This window comes from Salvelinus fontinalis, chromosome 37 (genome assembly GCF_029448725.1).
Source record: "Salvelinus fontinalis isolate EN_2023a chromosome 37, ASM2944872v1, whole genome shotgun sequence".
Classification (NCBI taxonomy): Eukaryota; Metazoa; Chordata; class Actinopteri; order Salmoniformes; family Salmonidae; genus Salvelinus; species Salvelinus fontinalis.
The window spans coordinates 16585142-16606958 of record NC_074701.1 but is presented as its reverse complement, the minus strand read 5'-3'; the positions used below and the strand labels follow the sequence as shown (position 1 = coordinate 16606958).

General features: G+C 43.6%; 1 protein-coding gene across 1 annotated transcript in view; it reads left to right on the top strand.

Annotated features, from left to right (window-relative positions):
- LOC129836252 (melanopsin-A-like) overlaps positions 1-21817 on the top strand; it is a 74941-nt gene that overhangs the window by 31795 nt on the left and 21329 nt on the right. Inside the window, exons 2-7 of the mRNA XM_055902164.1 lie at positions 12589-12734; positions 13345-13478; positions 16387-16590; positions 17955-18126; positions 18267-18431; positions 18606-18713. Of these exons, the coding sequence (XP_055758139.1) occupies positions 12589-12734; positions 13345-13478; positions 16387-16590; positions 17955-18126; positions 18267-18431; positions 18606-18713 (929 nt within the window). The remainder of the gene's footprint in view (positions 1-12588; positions 12735-13344; positions 13479-16386; positions 16591-17954; positions 18127-18266; positions 18432-18605; positions 18714-21817) is intronic.

Below are 21817 nucleotides of genomic sequence, written 5' to 3'. Positions count from 1 at the left end.
GCATTTCTTGCAATAAAATGATACACCAGATGTAGGCATTTGGACTCCACAGGAGTGGAGAAATATTATTTATTTATTTCTGCATCTTGAGAGAATTCGATGCTCAGTCAGATCCATCTGTAGAGGTGCTGTCTTCATCGTGAAAGCTGATAGTATTTTAACCACATAACATATGCGTCGAAGCCGAACTGAAATCTTATCGCAAACACTTTGGGTAATTTTCACAGCTTTCTTTTTCCTTACAACAATTGTATTTTCTCCCCAGTCCCTAAACGTCTTTGCTCGGGAAAAGATGACAGAGTACACTTTACCGATGTCAACTAGATTGGAGCATTAATTCTGTCGATCTTTTACATTATTTTGGTGGTCAAGGGTATATTTACTCTTCTAGGGCAACACATAATGACAAAAGAGAAACTACATGTATCTAATTATAGACAAGTTGAGTAACAAATAGCCTACCAAAATGTCGAACATTGTAAGCAGAAACATATCTAAATCAGACCAAAAAAATATCCTCCAACCCCTGTCAAAAAAAATCATTCTGTAGTCTTTGACTGTGCATAGCCTATGGCGTATTTTCTATGTTTTCGGGTTAGGGTTGGGTGCAGGCGGATGGGTTCTTAGCAATTGCGGGCCGGAACGGGTGAACAAACAGCTGACCGGCACACCACTAAAATACTGTACATATATATTTATATTCTTGACTCTGACATTGCTCATTCTTTTAATTTTTGGGATTTGTGTGTATTGTTTTGTATTGTTAGGTATTATGCACTGTTGGAGCTAGAAACAATTCTCTGCTGGATGCGAGAGATCAAGTGCGCCTACAATGTATCAAATCAAATCAAATGGTATTTGTCACATGCGCCGATATACAACAGGTGTAGTAGACCTTACAGTGAAATGTAAGGTAACCGCTAACCAACAATGCAGTAAAAAAAAAAAAAAATACCTTAAATAAAATAAGAAATAAAAGCAACAAATAATTAAAGAGCAGCAGTAAAATAACAATAGTGAGTCTATATACAGGGGTACAGTTACAGAGTCAAGGTAATTGAGGTAATATGTAGGCCTACATGAGTTAGAGTTATTAAAGTGACTATGAATAGATAATAACAGAGAGTAACAGCAGTGTAAAAGAGGGGGGCAATGCAAATAGTCTGGGTAGCCATTTGATTAGATGTTCAGGAGTCTTATGGTTTGGGGTAGAAGCTGTTAAGAAGCCTCTTGGACCTAGACTTGGCGCTCCGGTACCGCTTGCCATGCAGTAGCAGAGAGAACAGTCTATGACTAGGGTGGCTGGAATCTATGACAATTTTTAAGGCCTTCCTCTGACACCACCCGTATAGAGGTCCTGGATGGCAGGAAGCTTGGCTACAGTGATGTACTGGGCTGTACGCACTACCCTCTGTAGTGCCTTGCTGTCGGAGGCCGAGCAGTTGCCATACCAGGCAGTGATGCAACCAGTCAGGATGCTCTCAATGGTGCAGCTGTAGAACCTTTTGAGGATCTGAGGACCCATGACAAATCTTTTCAGTCTCCTGAGGAGGAATAGGTTTTGTCGTGCCCTCTTCACAACTGTCTTGGTGTGCTTGGATCATGTTAGTTTGTTGGGGATGTGGACACCAAGGAACTTGACGCTCTCAACCGGCTCCCTTACAGCCCCGTCAATGAGAATGGGGGCGTGCTCGGTCCTCCTTTTTCTGTAGACCACAATCATCTCCAATCATCGGGGGCCCCTTAGTGGCTGGGGCCCCTAAGCAACCGCTTATGTCGCTTATGCCTGGGGCTGGCCCTGGTTAGCATGCTCTTCAGTCAGTAGCACCTATGCTGTGGACTCGTGGAAGCTGCTGTAGACACAGTGATCTAAGCTATCCGATTGGCCAGTGGTATGCACCTATCTGATTGGCCAGCAATATGCCTACAGGTGAACCTGATTTAGCTCTCTGGGCCTGCCGGTAGGAGGAGTTTGTATCTTTAGACAAATAAAATGGTTCAAAATGTAAACACTTCATTTACCCGGCATGAAGGGCAGCTGAATCAAGTGCCCCTTTCGTATTATTGGCGAATAGGCTACTAAATATAAATATTTATAAAAAATAAACAGCCTGATGGGCTGAGCCAACATTCAAATTCAGGTGGCTTCACCCTTGCCAATGTCTGTGTTTGCAACACAAGAAATTGTCAGACATAAGTTGCCAGTCTGTATCTCAAAATTCAATATTGTTGCTTTGCCCTCCCAAGTCCACTACCATGGATGCATTCACAACACTGCCAACAGACAGAAAACATTCCCCATCATTGAATAGAATAGAATGCCATTCAATGTTCTGTGAATAATGTGAAGCACTGGATTGTACACCTCTGTACACTTCAGGATTGTACATTTCTTGTCCAGTAGGGCTGTTATAAACACTGAATGTACAAAACAGGAACACTTTCCTAATATTGAGTTGCACCCCCTTTTGCCTGAAAAATTAGTCGGGGCAAGGACTCTACAAGGTGTCAATGTTGAATCCAATGCTTCCCACAGTTGTGTCAAGTTGGCTGGATGTCCTTTGGGTGGTGGAACATTCTTGATACACATGGGAAACTGTTGAGTGTGAAAACCCAGCAGCGTTGCACTTCTTGACGTAAACCAGTGCGTCTGGCACCTACTACATTATCCCGTTCAAAGGCACATAAATATTTTGTCTTGCCCATTCACCCTCTAAATGGCACACATACACAATCAATGTCTCTATTGTCTCAAGGCTTAAAAATCCTTCTTTAACCTGTCTTCATTCGACTCTATGTAAACTGGAAACCACATATCCTGAGGCTGCATTTATTGTAGCTGGGGATTTTAACAAAGCTAATCTGAAAACAAGACTCCCTAAATTCTATCAGCATATCGATTGCGCAACCCGGGTTTGCAAAACCCTGGATCATTGTTATTCTAACTTCCGCGACACATATAATGCCCTCCTCCGCCCTCCTTTCGGAAAAGCTGGCCACGACTCCATTTTGTTGCGCCCAGCCTATAGACAGAAACTAAAACAGGAAGCACCCGCGCTCAGGTCTGTTCAACGCTGGCCCGACCAATCGGATTCCACGCTTCAAGATTGCTTCGATCACGTGGACTGGGATATGTTCCGCATCCTCGGAGTGTGGTGTCAGGAAAATAACATCACACTCAATGTCAACAAAACAAAGGAGATGATCGTGGACTTCAGGAAACAGCAGAGGGAGCTGCCCCCTATCCACATCGACGGGGCAGTAGTGGAGAGGGTGGAAAGTTTTAAGTTCCTCGGCGTACACATCACGAACAAACTGAAATTGTCCACCCACAGAGACAGCGTGGTGAAGAAGGCGCAACAGCGCCTCTTCAACCTCAGGAGGCTGAAGAAATTCGGCTCACAAACACTCACCGAAAACACTCACAAACTTTTACAGATGCACAATCGAGAGCATCCTGTTGGGCTGTATCACCGCCTAGTACGGCAACTGCTCCGCCCATAACCGTAAGGCTCTCCAGATGGTTGAGATGTCTGCACAACGCATCACCGGGGGCAAACTACCTGCCCTCCAGGACACCTACACCACCCGATGTCACAGGAAGGCCAAAAAAGATCATCAAGGACAACAACCACCCGAGCCACTGCATGTTCACCCCGCTATCATCCAGAAGGCGAGGTCAGTACAGGTGCATCAAAGCAGGGACCGAGAGACTGAAAAACAGCTTCTATCTCAAGGCCATCAAACTGTTAAAACAGCCATCACTAAAATTGAGTGGCTGCTGCCAACATACTGACTCAACTCTAGCCATTTTAATAAGGGAAAAATGTATGTGATAAATGTATCACTAGCCACTTTAAACAATGCCACTTTATATAATGTTTACATAACCTACATTACTCATCTCATATGTATATACTATACTCTATACCATCTACTGCATCTTGCCTATGCCGTTCGGCCATCACTCATTCATATATTTTTATGTACATATTCTTATTCATTCCTTTACACTTGTGTGTGTATGGTAGTTGTTGTGAAATTGTTAGATTACTTGTTAGATATTACTGCACAGTCGGAACTAGAAGCACAAGCGTTTCGCTAAACGCGCATTAACATCTGCTAACCATGTGTATGTGACAAATACATTTTGATTTGATTTGATTTGTATGTCCCCTTCATCTACACTGATTGAATTGGACATCAATATGGGATCATAGCTTTCACCTGGATTCACCTGGTCAGTCTATGTCATGATGTGTACACTCAGTGTATACAGCGTGGTCATCTAGGTGAGAGTCATTCACGGCAGGCCTTTTTAGATCACTGGGAAAGAAGAGAACCTATTTTCAGATGTCTAGTGGAGATTGCTCCTATTGACTCTTGTTAGCTCCCAGAGATACTGCTGTGCGTGATCTTGAGGTGCACAGGTAACCCAAAGTTCAATGTCTGTGTTCGGTAACTATTGTGAAGGGTCTCCTACAGCTCAGTAAGTCCTCTATGTGAAAAGTTCAGACTTTGAGAATCCCTAAGTCACGCCTTACAACCTTTGTCCGGTAAACTGTAGAAAGGATGTCCACGGGACCCATAATGGCCGTAGAATGATATCTGACAGACAAGGTGAGGTGGAACAATTAAAACAGATCTCAGATAATAGCTTCTTGACAAGGGCTTTTGGGTGACCTTAGAAGTTTGAACATGTATTTTCTCTCTGCTCTTATTGAGGAAGTTGGGATTTTACCCTATGAGAAAAATATATATAAAAAAATGTAAATCATTAACTCATTCCACAACAATCCAACGATGAAAAGGGGATGCTGAGAACTGGCGCCAAAAGCCCATAGGACACAGTCATAAGCCGCTGTTACCAACTTGATCAATTTACTGGGAGCAAAGGTACAACTGTGAAACAGATGAAACTGGCATTTCTCTTCCCACCATGTTTCATTTTCATGCACATGCAAATTATATATATATAACCTAGGTTTCTTCCTAGGTTTTGGCCCTTCTAGGGAGTTTTTCCTACCCACCGTGCTTCTACACCTGCATTCTAGCTGTTTGGGGTTTTAGGCTGGGTCTCTGTACAGCACTTCGAGATATTAGCTGATGTACGAAGGGCTATATAAGATAAACTTGATTGATTGATTGATATAACATTCAGGAGATGATCCCATTTCATTACAATTCACAGGATGGATGCATTCATATTCACATCATTTTTTTTATCTAGACGATGGCCCTAGTGCAAGCTAGGTTTCCGCTCTTGCCATTTTAAATTAGCGGTTAACTTCGTTTTGGGCAGTCAGTGACATTAATTCATCAACTAGGCTTCAGGGGGAAATAAAAACCAGCAGGACTGTGACTGTAGACAACTGGATTCAGACCATATGACGCTGTTTTCAACCTTTTCCTTTCTCTAACACGTTTGAAACGGATAGAAAGAGGAAGTGATTATCCAACCTTAAAGCACTAAACACACGAACTCTGCTAATAATCATCTGGAGTCGCACATTTAAATGAACTTCTGAGCTTCAATATGAATGAAGACCCATTTGCATCCAAAGGCTTGAAGCCAGTTTCCCCATTAACTCACACCGGTTAAAATCAACACGCACACATCAGACTTTGTTTTTGAATCCCTCTCCATCTGTCATATTGTTCTGGAGTCTCTCCGGAATGTATTTAATGAAGAGAGCATTTGTTTGAGTTAGTAACTCAGGGCACGCAGGGCCAATTCCCTGCTCGACTGCTCTGAAGCCGCCGCAGGAGAACACAAATCAACAGGGATAAGCGTCCCCACCAACAAAGGCGTGATGGAATAAATAAGACCAGGCGAAATCTCCCTCTGTCATTTAAAATCTCAGTAATTTCAGGCTGAGTGGAATGTACATATGGTTGTCTCACACTACCCCTGCTACAACTCAACTCTCCGTGAAGCAAAAGAGGTATGGACTGTAGGTGCGAGAAAGGATGACAAAAGGCAGAATTGACCGCTTACTAGGATTTATTTCCTTACACGGTAATATGGGGAGAAGGGGCTGGACGGAATCAAAGCAAAGAAAGTAAATATCAAAGCTCCCCCTCTCCTATCTAACCTGCCTACCCACTACTTACCTAACTTAGCACCACCTGGTGCCCTAACCAAAATACAAGGGGGTGGTCCGCCCAGGTCTTACCTAGTGTGCCTAGACAGTGAATATACTACGGGTATATGTATGCCCGCGGGCCTCTTACCTAAGCACTCCCTAGGTGCCTTCCCCTTCCCCCCTGAGAACAAATGAAACAGAATATTAAACAATCCACTTCACCACAAAACTGAGAAAACTAACTCAGGCCACTAAAGAAGCCATGACAAAGCACAAACACAGAACATACCAAAGCTGCTGCTGCTGCTACCAACAACAACAACTAACATAATACATATTTACAATCAACATGCTATACCACTCAGCCATCAACCGTCTCTCTCAGCAATGATCTAAGCCTGCCTATCTCTCTCTGAACAGAACACTGGCTTTTATAGCTTCAGGTGGCAATGGTAATTAGAAACAGCTGTATCTTGACGAAGGGGCGGGGTCAGCTCTCCAATTATCAATTGGGGCCGATCAATCAGCTGCCTCGGGAGAACTTCAGGAAGCCATCTCCTGAAACACACACACTCAAATACAAACTACAACACAGAAACTGGGGAACGTAACACTACCTCACTCTAACATAGTCTAACAGAGATAGCTAAAGCAGGTTTAGTGAAGGTAAGAACATGGTGAAATACAATGATGGGGAGGAAGAGGAGGAGAAGGCGGAGAAGTAGGAGAATGAGCAGATGGAGGACAATTATGAGGAGGAAATGGAGGAGGTAAAAGAAGTGGAAAAAAAAAAGAAGAGGACAATTATGAGGAAGCTGAGGAGGAAAAAGGAGAGGGCAATTATGAGGACAATGATGGTGATAATGGCACCCACTCTCACTGCACCCACACAAATACACCCAGACAAATAGTCCAAGGCCAATATCTCTGTAGACAAAGACCTTGAATTCCTCTGATAACTTCAGAAAAAAACCAGGCCTGTCTGTGATGCATCCCCTAGATGGAAGTGTTTGACAGCACTAGGAGGATGGTGTGAATGGGCTTAGACTAAAGCCCACACTACAGAACAAACAGGAAGAAGAGTCAAAGGTGCTACATCATACAGACAGGGTGAATAATGGAAAAGATATGTCCTGGACAGAATAGCAGCATATCATATGTCAGGGGTGATAAGGGAGATACAGTGCCTTCGGAAAGTATTCAGACCCCTTGACTTTTTCCACATTTTGTTACGTTACAGCCTTATTCTACAATTGTTTAAATAAAAAAAATAAGTCTAGAAAGAGATCCGAGTTCCCATTTTACAATTCCGAGTTGGATGACCATTCCAAATGTATTTTCCCAGTCGGACCTCGTTTTTTTGCAGAGTTTGGAAGGAACCGGTGTCTAACTGCAAGTATTGCAAAGCAATCACTAGCCTGTGTGGTCCCAAGTCTGAGATTAAGGGTGTCTTTTCCAAGCCTAAATTTATAAATATTCAACATTGGCCATGATGTCAATGAAACATGATTTGTGCCGCGCTCAAAACAACTGTTAACTCGGAACTGTGAAATTTGACTTCAGTGAGTTCAAGACACTGCAAATTTGTGGCCTGCTGGAGGTCATTTTGCAGGGCTCTGGCAGTGCACCTCCTTGCACTAAGGCGGAGGTACCGGTCCTGCTGCTGGGTTGTTGCCCTCCTACGGCCTCCTCCACGTCTCCTGATGTACTGGCCTGTCTCCTGGTAGCACCTGCATGCTCTGGACACTACGCTGACAGACACAGCAAACCTTTTTGCCACAGCTCGCATTGATGTGCCATCCTGGATGAACTGCACTACCTGAGCCACTTGTGTGGGTTGTAGACTCCGTCTCATGCTACCACTAGAGTGAGAGCACCGCCAGCATTCAAAAGTGACCAAAACATCAGCCAGGAAGCATAGGAACTGAGAAGTGGTCTGTGGTCACCACCTGCAGAATCACTCCTGTTTTGGGGGGTGTCTTGCTAATTGCCTATAATTTCCACCTTTTGTCTATTCCATTTGCACAACAGCATGTGAAATTTATTGTCAATCAGTGTTGCTTCCTAAGTAGACAGTTTGATTTCACAGAAGTGTGATTGACTTGGAGTTACATTGTGTTGTTTAAGTGTTCCCTTTATTTTTTTGAGCAGTGTATAAAGAGGTCCTTGATAAAACCTGCTGCAGAGTGCTCAGCATCTCAGACTGGGGAAAAGGTTCACCTTCCAACAGGACAACGAATGTCCTTGAGTGGCCCAGCCAGAGCCCAGACTTGAACCCAATCGAATATCTCTGGAGAGACCTGACAATAGCTGTGCAGTGACGCTCCCCATCCAACCTGTCAGATCTTGAGAGGATCTGTAGAGAAGAATGGGAGAAACTCCCCAAATGCAGGTGTGCCAAGCTTGTAGCGTCATACCCAAGAAGACTCGAAGCTGTAACTGCTGCCAAAGTTGCTTCAACAAAGGATTGAGTAAAGGGTCTGAATACTATGTAAATATGATATTTCAGTTTTTATTTGTAAGAAATTACACCATTTTTGAAAAACCTGTTTTTCCATTGTCATTATGGGGTATTGTGTGTAGATTGATGATGGATTTGTTTTTTAAATCAGTTTTTAAATAACGCTTAAACCTAACTACATTTGGAAAAAGTCAAGGGGTCTGAATAGTTCCCAAAGGCACTGTAGGCTACAATATGCCCTATTGTTATGTGTATTAGCATATTTTTGTAATTTATGTTTCCAATGTGATGGTGTTTAACCCTTTCCTGACTTCCATGTATTTGCATGTCCAGCACTTGTTTTTCCCCATGTTCTTTTCAGGACAACCATTTATACAAGTTAAACATCAAACTGTTTGACATAAACAGTTGCATTCATGAGTTTTATTGACAAATGTCAATAAAAAAATAAGGTCAGCGAAAGTAAAAACATTATATGAATGCTGTAAGTACAGAAATTGTTTGCTCAGTGGGAAATTCATATCCAACTAGTCGGTGACAACAGTGTGGAGTTTGGAGTCTGTGACAGCAACTATGTGAGTTTATTTCAGTAGGATAGACACTTGTTGTGTGCAACCGATTACACTAGGGTATAGGGTAGGCTTTTACGATAATTTAATGATGATTTGAGTCCCAACAAAATTTTTGCCAGCCCTGCCATCAACAGATTTTTGCCTACGCCACTGGTCATTGGTCCCTGTGTTTTCTCAGAGACAGTCACCAGCGGAGTATTGATTGCTTATATTGAGCCCCCCGTTTATTATGGTGTGTTGAATACCCATGCTTGTATCACAACAAACCAATGTGTACATTATGTTCATTGAAACAATAATTATAGAGAAAATATACAATTAGTTTAACAGAACAGTTGATCACTTTATGTCCAATCAACCAGCTCATGAACTTGATCATTGAATCAGCGAAACATGAACTTAATGAATTGATCCTATGAAAAAGATTGGCTTGATTCATAACTTGATATCGAATCCCAGAGCTGACAAGGTAAAAATCTGCCGTTCTGCCCCTGACAAGACAGTTAACTCACTCTTCCCCGGTAAGCCATCATTGTAAATAAGAATTTGTTCTTAACTGACGTGCCTAGTTAAATAAAGGTTAAAGAAATAACATTTAAAAAAATATCCTCCATGTGGCTTCTGATGGTCTTTCGGTAAAATTAACGTTTAACAACTTCTACCGCCTCAGAAACCCGGATCCGGGAGCACCCCCCACCACCCCCACCAGTAAAAAAGCTGAATAGCATAGCTAGCATAGCGTCACAAGTAAATAGTAGCATCTAAATATCATTCAATCACAAGTCCAAGATACCAGATGAAAGATCCACTTCTTGTGAATCCAGCAATCATTTCTGATTTGTAAAATGTTTTACAGGGAAGACACAATATGTAAATCTATTAGCTAACCACGTTAGCAAAAGACACCATTTTTCTTTGTCCACCATTTTTTCTCTCCACCCACCAGTAGCTTTCACCAATTCGGCCAAATAAAGATATTGATAGCCACTAACCAAGAAAAAACCTCATCAGATGACAGTCTGATAACATATTTATTGTATAGGATAGGTTTTGTTAGAAAAATGTGCATATTTCAGGTAGAAATCATAGTTTACAATTGCACCCACCATCACAACTCGACTAGAATAAATACAGAGAGCAACGTGTATTACCTAATTACTAATCATAAAACATTTCTTAAAAATACACAGCGTACAGTAATTGAAAGACACAGATCCTGTGAATCCAGACAATATTTCAGATTTTCTAAGTGTCTTACAGCGAAAACACAATAAATCGTTATATTAGCATACCACGTGCAAACATTACCCCAGCATTGATTCAAGGCAAAAAGAGCGATAGCATTATCACCACCAAAATGTATAAATTTTTTCACTAACCTTCTCAGAATTCTTCCGATGACACTCCTGTAACATCATATTACAACATTCATATAGAGTTTGTTCGAAAATGTGCATATTTAGCCACAAAAAAACGTGGTTATACAATGAGAATAGTAGCAAAACTGGCCTGAAAATGTCGAGCGCCATATTGGACAGTGATCTAGTCTAATGAATAAATAATCATAAACTTGACTAAAAAATACAGGGTGGACAACAATTGAAAGACAAATTAGTTCTTAATGCAATCGCTGAATTACATTTTTTAAATGATCCTTACTGTGCAATACAGGGTGCGCCAAAGCGAAGCTACCCCAAAGAAAATGGCGGAATATGCGTTTAACATTTTTCAACAGAACAACGATTTATCATCATAAATAGTTCTTACTATTAGCTAAACTTCCATCAGAATCTTGGGCAATGTATCCTTTCTCCGGTCTAATCGTCTTTTGGTCGAAAAGATGTCCTCTTGTCCTGTCGAAATGGCCACTAACGTTTGGCATGTACTGGAAAAATGCCCAGCTCTTGGGAGTGCGTCACACAGAAATGCCAGAAAATCGCACTAAACGGATATAAATTGCTATAAAACGGTTTAAATTAACTACCTTATGATGTTTTTAACACCTATAACGAGTAAAAACATGACCGGAGATATATTACTGGCTAAACCAAAGCTTGGAAGGAGGCCAGTCCGACGTCCATCGTGCGTCAGGCGCAGGGAGGAAAAGAAATGTACTTCCCCCCTTTGGTCTTTTATACAGGCCCAGATTGCGCAATCGACTCCATTCAAATTGTCACCACTTACTGACATCTAGAGGAAGGCGTAGGCAGTGTTTGTATCCCCATAGCATTCACAGGGACCTTAAAACTTACCTGGGAACAGGGGCCAAGATTTCTGAAATCTCACTCCCTGTCAGGAAAAGTGCTGTAGAATGAGTTCTGTTTCACTCAGAGACATAATTCCAACGGTTATAGAAACTAGAGAGTGTTTCCTATCCAATAATAATAATAATATGCATATTGTACGAGCAAGAATTGAGTACTAGGCAGTTTAATTTGGAGACCAATTTTCGCTAAGTCGAAACAGCACCCCCTATATTCTCAAGAGGTTGTTTAAGTAGACTCATGCAAATCTCAAATGAGGATTCTGGTCTCAGTCCAGTCATGTGTTGAATGTGTACAGCTTCCCCCCAGTTGTTTGGCCCCCTGGGATCACATTTCCTGGGTACATCCTATCCTAATGACTATCAAATAGGCTCATGCAAGTGTGCAGGCCAGCATTTTACAATTGCTCTATCCTGCATAAGGATTCCGGGGGCAGGTTTCAAGAACAAAAATAAGAAACTAAATCCTTGTTTTAAAATAATTCAAACCAAAGGGGAAACAAGTTTACTGGTTAGATTATTTTTGAAAAGCCAACATGAATCAAAGGATTAAGAATTAGAATGAGACAGGATGCATTGCTTGATCCTTCACAAAGGACTTAAAAACCAATTATTTGTGAAAGATACTTTTGTAACATGTAGAAGTCAGTTTGAAGAGAGATTTGTAACATATTGCACAAATTGGATTCTTAACATATCACACGAATTGCAAAATTCATATATCATACAAATTGCTAAATTGGTAACATATCACAGGAAATGGATGACTAAAAGAGGGAGGGTTTTGGCTCGTGAGCACCACTTTCAAAACTACTGGCTGAAATTATACAAAACGTTTGAGGGTGCGTCTTTGTGCTGATAAGACTTTGTGGATTGGAATGATGACCGAAGTTGTTCTGTAATTATTCAGGTCTAAAGAGTTGCCATATTTATGAGTAGGTTTCCCTCCTGCACATTTCCATATAGACAGCCTTTCCCCAATGGACAGTAATAACTGTATTGCAATACTGTACAGTAATTTGCAAACATTGCTGAGAAATATATGTCTGCCTATTACTTACAACCTACCAGAATTTTAGGGTATGCTATGAATTTCTCTTCCTACATTAACAAGTGGATACGGTTAATTAATCACAATTTAGTAATGCCAACTGAGGCTGTTGCACAGGTTCCTGTTTAAATGCAGTTATTTTGGTTTACCTGTAGGTGGCCATGGTGCACGAGGCCCCTCGTCACCCCTTCCCCACTGCGGATGTACCTGACCACGCCCATTACACTATAGGGGCCGTCATCCTGGCTATCGGCATCACCGGCATGGTGGGCAACTTCCTGGTTATCTATGCCTTCAGCAGGTAAGGGACAGTTGCTCCCTATGGTAGTGTAACTCTCCACCTTAGAAGAGCAGGTAATCTGATCAGTTAAAATGTGATTGGAGTTTCTTGCAGCAAGAATATGTACAGTTAATGCTGAGGTTTATCTCGTCTCACTATCCCTCCACCTGTCACACGTGGCTCTGTAGTCTCAGTTGTTAATCAGTGTGTCTCAGTTGATCAGCATCATGAGTGGAGAGATCAGGCTATTCATCCTCCCTCCTGAGCCCAAACATGTAACTAGCGTCCATGCTGTGCTTCACTTTCAATGAGTGAGGTGCCATTTCTCTCCCACTATGATGACTCATTCTGAATATAGACAGGCATACACACACACACACACACAATCATATGCAGATATAAGTGGTACGTGTTGGACAAATTGATGGCACAAGCTCTATCCATAGCTAAATAGTTGTCGACAATAATAAATCCTTCACCATAAAAAGAGGGGAACTACTGTACCCAATTACAGAACAATAACCATTTGATTACACTGAGCTACCATTTGGGGGAGTGTTACAGAATTATGGTGGTGTTTAAGTGTGTGTATCAAATTGAATCCCCGTGCTGTATGTGTTGTGTTCAACAGGAGTAGGTCACTGAGGACTCCAGCCAACATGTTCATCATTAACCTGGCCATCACTGACTTCATGATGTGCCTCACACAGGCACCCATCTTCTTCACCACCTCCATGCACAGGAGATGGATCTTCGGAGAGAAAGGTACTCAACACCCATCTCCGAACACGTCTGAGGCCAATATTTTCCACTCAGACCCCCTTCCACCCTCCTTTTTGGTTCCATGTAGAACCCTTTTTGGTTTCATGTAGGAACTTACTGGCACAGCTGCTTTATTCTCATTATGTATTATAAACAGCAAGTGCTAGAATATCTCGATTTTTGTTTATGAGCATGGAAGATAGTTTTTGTCTCATTTAATTACAGACCTTTTGACATCATGAGGAATTCTATTGAACCTAATCCATTTTTATAAGTCATAGCGATCTTCAGATCATATATCCCTAACAACCCCAACCCCAACTACCCTCCTACCTTATTGTTGTCGTCCAAATTAACTGGAGAAAAAAAATAAACTGGAAATTGTGTTCAAGTGTATTTCCTGTGTCCTGGTGGGCAGCACTCATATACAACTCAATACCTGCAATTTAGGTGATTACAGATGGCTCAAGCTTGATATTGGAAATCATTGTGCCAAATCTGCTTCTTCATTGATATATTCAAGAATATTAATATCTTTATCCATTTTTGCTCAGTTGAAATAGCCAGAAACGGAGCTGTACTGTGTATTCCCAGTTCTGCCATTGGTAAACCCAATTTACTCCAGTAAGTTAAGGTGTCAAATCTTCCCTGGCATCACCCACCATTGAGGGTGTGTAACAGCCTTAGGCTACTGCCATACCACACTAACACAAGGTATTACCCCAGGCAAGACATCACCCCTGGAGTGTGTGATTTGTATTAACACAGCTATGGAGTGGTCTATCAGGACATATATACAAACAGTATGTTCCACAATATCTATATTTTGCGAAACATTGAGGTTTTGATTGAGGTACAGTACCAGTCAAAAGTTTGGACACACCTACTCATTCAAGGGTTTTCCTATATTTTTTCCTATTTTCTACATTGTAGAATAATAGTGAAGACATCAAAAACGATGAAATAACACACATGGAATCATGTAGTAACCAAAAAAGTGTTAACAAATCAAAATAGATTTTAGATTTTAGATTCTTCAAAGTAGCCACCCTTTGCCTTGATGACAGCTTTGCACACTCTTGGCATTCTCTCAACCAGCTTAATGAGGAATGCTTTTCCAACAGTCTTAAAGGAGTTTGCACATATGCTGAGCACTTGTTGGCTGCTTTTCCTTCACTCTGCGGTCCAACTCATCCCAAACCATCTGAATTGGGTTTAGGTCGGGTGATTTTGGAGGCCAGGTCTTCTGATGGAGCACTCCATCACTCTCCTTCTTGGTCAAATAGCCCTTACACAGCCTGGAGGTGTGTTGGGTCATTGTTCTGTTGAAAAACAAATGATAGTCACACTAAGTGCAAACCAGATGGGACGGCGTATCTCTGCAGAATGCTGTGGTAGCCATGCTGGTTAAGTGTGTCTTGAATTCTAAATAAATCAGACAGAGTCACCAGCAAAGCTCCCCTACACATCACACCTCCTCCTCCATGCTTCACGGTTGGAACCACACATGCAGAGATCAGCCATTTACCTACTCTGCGTCTCACAAAGACACTGCGGTTGGAACCAAAAACCCAAAATTTGGTCTCATCAGACCAAAGGACAGATTTCCACCGGTCTAATGTCCATTGCTCGTGTTTCTTGGCCCAAGCAAGTCTCTTTTTCTTAGTGTCCTTTAGTAGTGGTTTCTTTACAGCAATTTGACCATGAAGGCCCGGTCTCCTCTGAACAGTTTACATTGAGATGTGTCTGTTGAACTCTGAAGCATTTATTTGGGCTGCAATTTCTGAGGCTGGTTACTTTAAGGAATTTATCCTCTGCAGCAGAGGTAACTCCGGGTCTTCCTTTCCTGTGGCGGTCCTCATGAGAGCCAGTTTCATCATAGCACTTGATGGTTTTTGCAACTGCACTAGAAGAAACTTTCAAAGTTCTTGAAATGTTCCGAATTGATTGACCAAGGCAAAGGGTGGCTACTTTGAAGCATCTCAAATATAACTGTCACGATCGTTAGAATAACTGGACCAAAGCGCAGCGTGATCTGGGTTCCACATCTTTTTATTTCTCGGTGAGTCACAGCAAAACAAAAACAATACATCTCAAAACGAAACGTGAAGCTAACAATAGTGCTAATAGGCAACTATCCATAGTCAAGATCCCACAAAGCACAAAGGGGAAATGGCTGCCTAAATATGATCCCCAATCAGAGACATCGACAAACAGCTGCCTCTGATTGGGAACCATACCTGGCCAACATAGAAACATAATCCCCTAGATGACCCACCTTAGTCACACCCCGACCTAACCAACATAGGGAATAAAAAGCTCTCTATGGTCAGGGCGTGCCAATAACATACATTTGATTTGTTTCACACTTTTTTTGGTTACTACATGATTCCATATGTGTTATTTAAAAGTTTGATGTCGTCACTATTATTCTACAATTTAGAAAATAATACAAATAAAGAAAAACCCTAGAATGAGTATTGTAGGTGTGTCCAAACTTTGGACTGGTACATGTTCCGGTCCCTGCAAAGTGGAGGTGGATGGGTGTCCCATCAGGGTGAGTGTTGGGTGTGAATCTGAGATGGGGTCAGTCAGTATTACCCCCTGCTAGGCCCACTCTCTCTGCAGGCTGGCCCTCTGTTTGACCTGGTTCTCTGCTGATCATTACCCAGGCTATGGCGTGACTATCACCCACAGGGGGCATTACAACACACCAATCTACATATCTCTTTCTCTCTCTCTCTTTCACCCTCTCTTTCTTGCTCACCCTTTCTGTTTCCTTCTGGGGGTTTTAATACTTTTCTCTCAGTAATTAACAGTACTCTGACTCTCTATCATTCTATGTTTCTTTCCTATTCCCACCTTTTATCTCAGTAGTTAACTGTACTCTCTCTGTCTCTGTGTCTTCTAGGCTGTGAGCTGTATGCATTCTGCGGGGCTCTATTTGGGATCTGCTCTATGATCACTCTGATGGTGATAGCAGTGGACCGCTACTTTGTGATCACGCGTCCGTTGGCCTCCATTGGGGTGCTCTCCAAGAAACGAGCACTGCTCGTCCTCATGGCTGCCTGGGCCTACTCACTGGGGTGGAGCCTGCCCCCTTTCTTCGGCTGGAGTAAGTCCACACATACATGATCATCACACACGCGCACATACACACATACACACATTTGGGATGAGATTTAGTATGCCAGGGCTGTATACACTGTACGTGGTTGTGTCAGTATATGCATGTGTTAGAAAGAGCTCAAAGGACAGCAAGATAGAAAGACAGCGAGACAAGTGCTCCCTCTGGCTCTGTGTTCTCTCTTTGAGCTCCAGTTAGCAGTAGCTTAGTTTAGGAATGAGGATTTAGGCATTGGATCAGGTGTTCTGAGCTGCCTGAGATCTTTCAGTGATAAGGAATTAAATGAAACTAGTGGGCGAACTGGCTGGAATGGGCCCCTCATAAGCCTCACATGGGCCTTACAGTATACTGTCCTCAGAATTACTCACACCCCATCATTGTGTGTATCTCTGGCAAATAACAAATGTATCCAGCCCGATTCTGTCCAGCACGTTAATGGGTGATATGCTGGAAAGGACCTTGGGGTGACACTAACTCAGACAATGTGGAGGGTGGAGGGGGTTTGGGGAGAGGGATAGGAGATCATGGACTGGCTACCCCTTGCAGCAGTCTGGGGCTGGGCTCTGCATGCAGGCGTGCCACCCCAGACATGGTTCCGCAACACGCATGTCCTATCTGACAACACAAAGGGCGTCTGTCTCCTTAAACCCATCTGACGTCCCCATCTTTGCCCCGTCTCCGCAGATTACCACATAATGTCACGCCCTCTGGGGAAAAAAACATTAATAACATGAAAGCAAAACAAAACTGCGCCGTTATACACTGAGGCTTTGATCGTCCAGTGCATTTAGTTCATCAGGAGTGCTCCCTTGATCAAAGCTTTGGTTTTCTTGTGTCTTCCTATTGATGCGAATGTTCTTAGCTTTCCCTGACTGCTTGTTTTACCATAGCAGGGTTTCAATGGATGATGCATGACAAACAACTTGCAGATGACTTTGAAGTGGTGTTGAAGAAAGAGCATTGTCTCTCTCCTTATATTTTCCCCTTTTCCCCCTCTGTATTCCCTTTCTCTATCCCACTCTCTCTCCTTTCCTCCTTTCTCTATCCCCTTATCTCTCCTTCCATTTTCCTCTCCCCTCTCCCTCCCTCCTTTCTCTATCCCCTTGTCTCTTCTTTCCCTTTCCTCTCCCCTCTCCCTTACCCCCTACCCCTCTCCCTCCCTCCTTTCTCTATCCCCTTGTCTCTCCTTCCCTTTTCCTCTCCCCTCTCCCTCCCTCCTTTCTCTATCCCCTTGTCTCTCCTTCCCCTTTCCTCTCCCCTCTCCCTTACCCCCTCCCTCCTTTCTCTATCCCCTTGTCTCTCCTTTCCCTTTCCTCTCCCTCCCTCCCTACCCCTCTTCCTCCCTCCCCAAGGTGCCTATGTTCCAGAGGGTCTGTTGACCTCCTGTACATGGGACTATGTGACCTTTACCCCGTCAGTGCGTGCCTACACCATGCTGCTCTTCATCTTTGTCTTCTTCATCCCCCTGATCGTCATCATGTACTGCTACTTCTTCATCTTCAGAGCCATACGTACAACAAACAAGTGAGTGGATTTGATACCAGAGAGCTGGTCTAGAGATGTCACTGGAAGTGTCAAATTAAGTTACTGCATTGGATTCTCTGAAGCATTTCTAATTTCTCGCATTGAAAAAAAAAATCTGTGTGTGTGTGTATGTGTTATAGAGCTGTAACCAAGATCAACAGCACTGGGAGTACCAGAGACTCCATTAGGAGTTTCAATCGGCTGAAGAATGAGTGGAAGATGGCTAAGATCGCTCTTATTGTCATCCTCCTCTACGTCATCTCTTGGTCCCCCTACTCCGCTGTTGCCCTGACCGCATTTGCAGGGTGAGTGGTTTTGATTTACTATACTACCCTATATAGACAATACACACCCACTTCTAAAAGCATTGCCGCAGCCACAACATTCATACCTTGACCATTCAGGTACAATATATATTGTGTAATTCTACCTTCAAGCCTAACAGCCTTCTCTCTCTGCCCTTTTCATGTGCCCTGTAGGTATACAGATTTTCTGACCCCCTACATGAACTCAGTGCCCGCTGTGATCGCCAAGGCTTCAGCCATTCACAACCCCATCATCTATGCCATCACCCACCCAAAGTACAGGTACTGTAGTCTTGCTGCCACCCCAAGTACAGGTACTGTAGTCTTGCTGCCACCCCAAGTACAGGTACTGTAGTCTTGCTGCCACCCCAAGTACAGGTACTGTAGTCTTGCTGCCACCCCAAGTACAGGTACTGTAGTCTTGCTGCCACCCCAAGTACAGGTACTGTAGTCTTGCTGCCACCCCAAGTACAGGTACTGTAGTCTTGCTGCCACCCCAAGTACAGGTACTGTAGTCTTGCTGCCACACCAAGTACAGGTACTGTAGTCTTGCTGCCACCCCAAGTACAGGTACTGTAGTCTTGCTGCCACCCCAAGTACAGGTACTGTAGTCTTGCTGCCACACCAAGTACAGGTACTGTAGTCTTGCTGCCACCCCAAGTACAGGTACTGTAGTCTTGCTGCCACCCCAAGTACAGGTACTGTAGTCTTGCTGCCACCCCAAGTACAGGTACTGTAGTCTTGCTGCCACACCAAGTACAGGTACTGTAGTCTTGCTGCCACCCCAAGTACAGGTACTGTAGTCTTGGTGCCATCTCTTGTACAGGTACTGTAGTCTTGCTGCCACACCAAGTACAGGTACTGTAGTCTTGCTGCCATCCCAAGTACAGGTACTGTAGTCTTGCTGCCACCCCAAGTACAGGTACTGTAGTCTTGCTGCCACACCAAGTACAGGTACTGTAGTCTTGCTGCCACACCAAGTACAAGTACTGTAGTCTTGCTGCCACCCCAAGTACAGGTACTGTAGTCTTGCTGCCACCCCAAGTACAGGTACTGTAGTCTTGCTGCCACACCAAGTACAGGTACTGTAGTCTTGCTGCCACCCCAAGTACAGGTACTGTAGTCTTGCTGCCACACCAACTACAGGTACTGTAGTCTTGCTGCCACCCCAAGTACAGGTACTGTAGTCTTGCTGCCACACCAACTACAGGTACTGTAGTCTTGCTGCCACACCAAGTACAGGTACTGTAGTCTTGCTGCCACACCAAGTACAGGTACTGTAGTCTTGCTGCCATCTCAAGTACAGGTACTGTAGTCTTGCTGCCATCCCAATTACAGGTACTGTAGTCTTGCTGCCACCCCAAGTACAGGTACTGTAGTCTTGCTGCCACACCAAGTACAGGTACTGTAGTCTTGCTGCCATCCCAAGTACAGGTACTGTAGTCTTGCTGCCATCCCAAGTACAGGTACTGTAGTCTTGCTGCCACCCCAAGTACAGGTACTGTAGTCTTGCTGCCACCCCAAGTACAGGTACTGTAGTCTTGCTGCCACCCCAAGTACAGGTACTGTAGTCTTGCTGCCACCCCAAGTACAGGTACTGTAGTCTTGCTGCCACACCAAGTACAGGTACTGTAGTCTTGCTGCCATCCCAAGTACAGGTACTGTAGTCTTGCTGCCATCCCAAGTACAGGTACTGTAGTCTTGCTGCCACCCCAAGTACAGGTACTGTAGTCTTGCTGCCACCCCAAGTACAGGTACTGTAGTCTTGCTGCCACCCCAAGTACAGGTACTGTAGTCTTGCTGCCATCTCAAGTACAGGTACTGTAGTCTTGCTGCCACACCAAGTACAGGTACTGTAGTCTTGCTGCCACCCCAAGTACAGGTACTGTAGTCTTGCTGCCACCCCAAGTACAGGTACTGTAGTCTTGCTGCCACCCCAAGTACAGGTACTGTAGTCTTGCTGCCATCCCAAGTACAGGTACTGTAGTCTTGCTGCCACCCCAAGTACAGGGGGTGGCCACAAAATAAAATGGTTTCTATTGTTTCATTATGGGTCAAATCTGCTTACGCAACCCAACCCCATTTGGAAATTCCGCTAAGCAACAAAGTCAAAGGGCTATTCTGTTGTTGTTTTTAATTTCACTAATCTGATACTAGCCAAGTGAAACATTCCACTCCATCTCATAAGAATCGATCAAATCTGAGAGACAGGAAGGGTATAGCCCCTGTCAGCTAGCGATCAGACTAATGTTGTCACGATAGCAGAATGTTTACTTTGATACCGATACCAGGTTTAGTATCACGGTACTCGATACTAAAACAATACCACAGCAAAAAAAGAAAGAGGAGAGGACATATTTTATTTAATCTGTTCTTAGTTCCAAACAATTCTTACATCAGGAGATCACTTTTGAGGTCTGGGAAAAATCTAAGAAATTTTGATATTTGGGTGTAGTTACCCTTTAATTCAAAGTACTCATGCACCTAGTTAGCACTGTTGTTTGGTTAGCGGTGATTCTGTTGCGTACGAGTTGGAGTTTGCAGGAGAAATGCACACTGGATTGCATCAAGTAATCATAATTCTGCCCAGTAGGCATACTGTACAGTAGGTATATAACACTACTTTATTAGTCCAAAAATGGATGTAGCAACCAAGGATTCTAGCTTTAACTTTTAATTGAGAATATCAGGAATCAAGGTAAGACACAGGTGCAGACTGTGTGAAGTAACACTATTTATTGTAACCACAGGGGCAGGCAAACGACAGGTCAAGGGTCGATAAACCAGAGCAGAGGCCAAGGTACAGGGCGGCAGGCTCAGGGTCAGGTCAGGCAGAGGTCGGTAATCCAGAGGTGAAGCAAAGGTACAGGACGGCAGGCTCAGGGTCAGGTCAGGCAGAGGTCGGTAATCCAGAGGTGAAGCAAAGGTACAGGACGGCAGGCTCAGGGTCAGGTCAGGCAGAGGTCGGTAATCCAGAGGTGAAGCAAAGGTACAGGACGGCAGGCTCAGGGTCAGGTCAGGCAGAGGTCGGTAATCCAGAGGTGAAGCAAAGGTACAGGACGGCAGGCTCAGGGTCAGGTCAGGCAGAGGTCGGTAATCCAGAGGTGAAGCAAAGGTACAGGACGGCAGGCTCAGGGTCAGGTCAGGCAGAGGTCGGTAATCCAGAGGTGAAGCAAAGGTACAGGACGGCAGGCTCAGGGTCAGGTCAGGCAGAGGTCGGTAATCCAGAGGTGAAGCAAAGGTACAGGACGGCAGGCTCAGGGTCAGGTCAGGCAGTGGTCAGGTGGGCACGTACAGGATAGGCAAAGGTCAAAAACCAGGATGAGAAAAAGAGAGACTAGGGTAAAACAGGAGCTGAGACAAAAAGCTGGTATCCTTGAACTAAC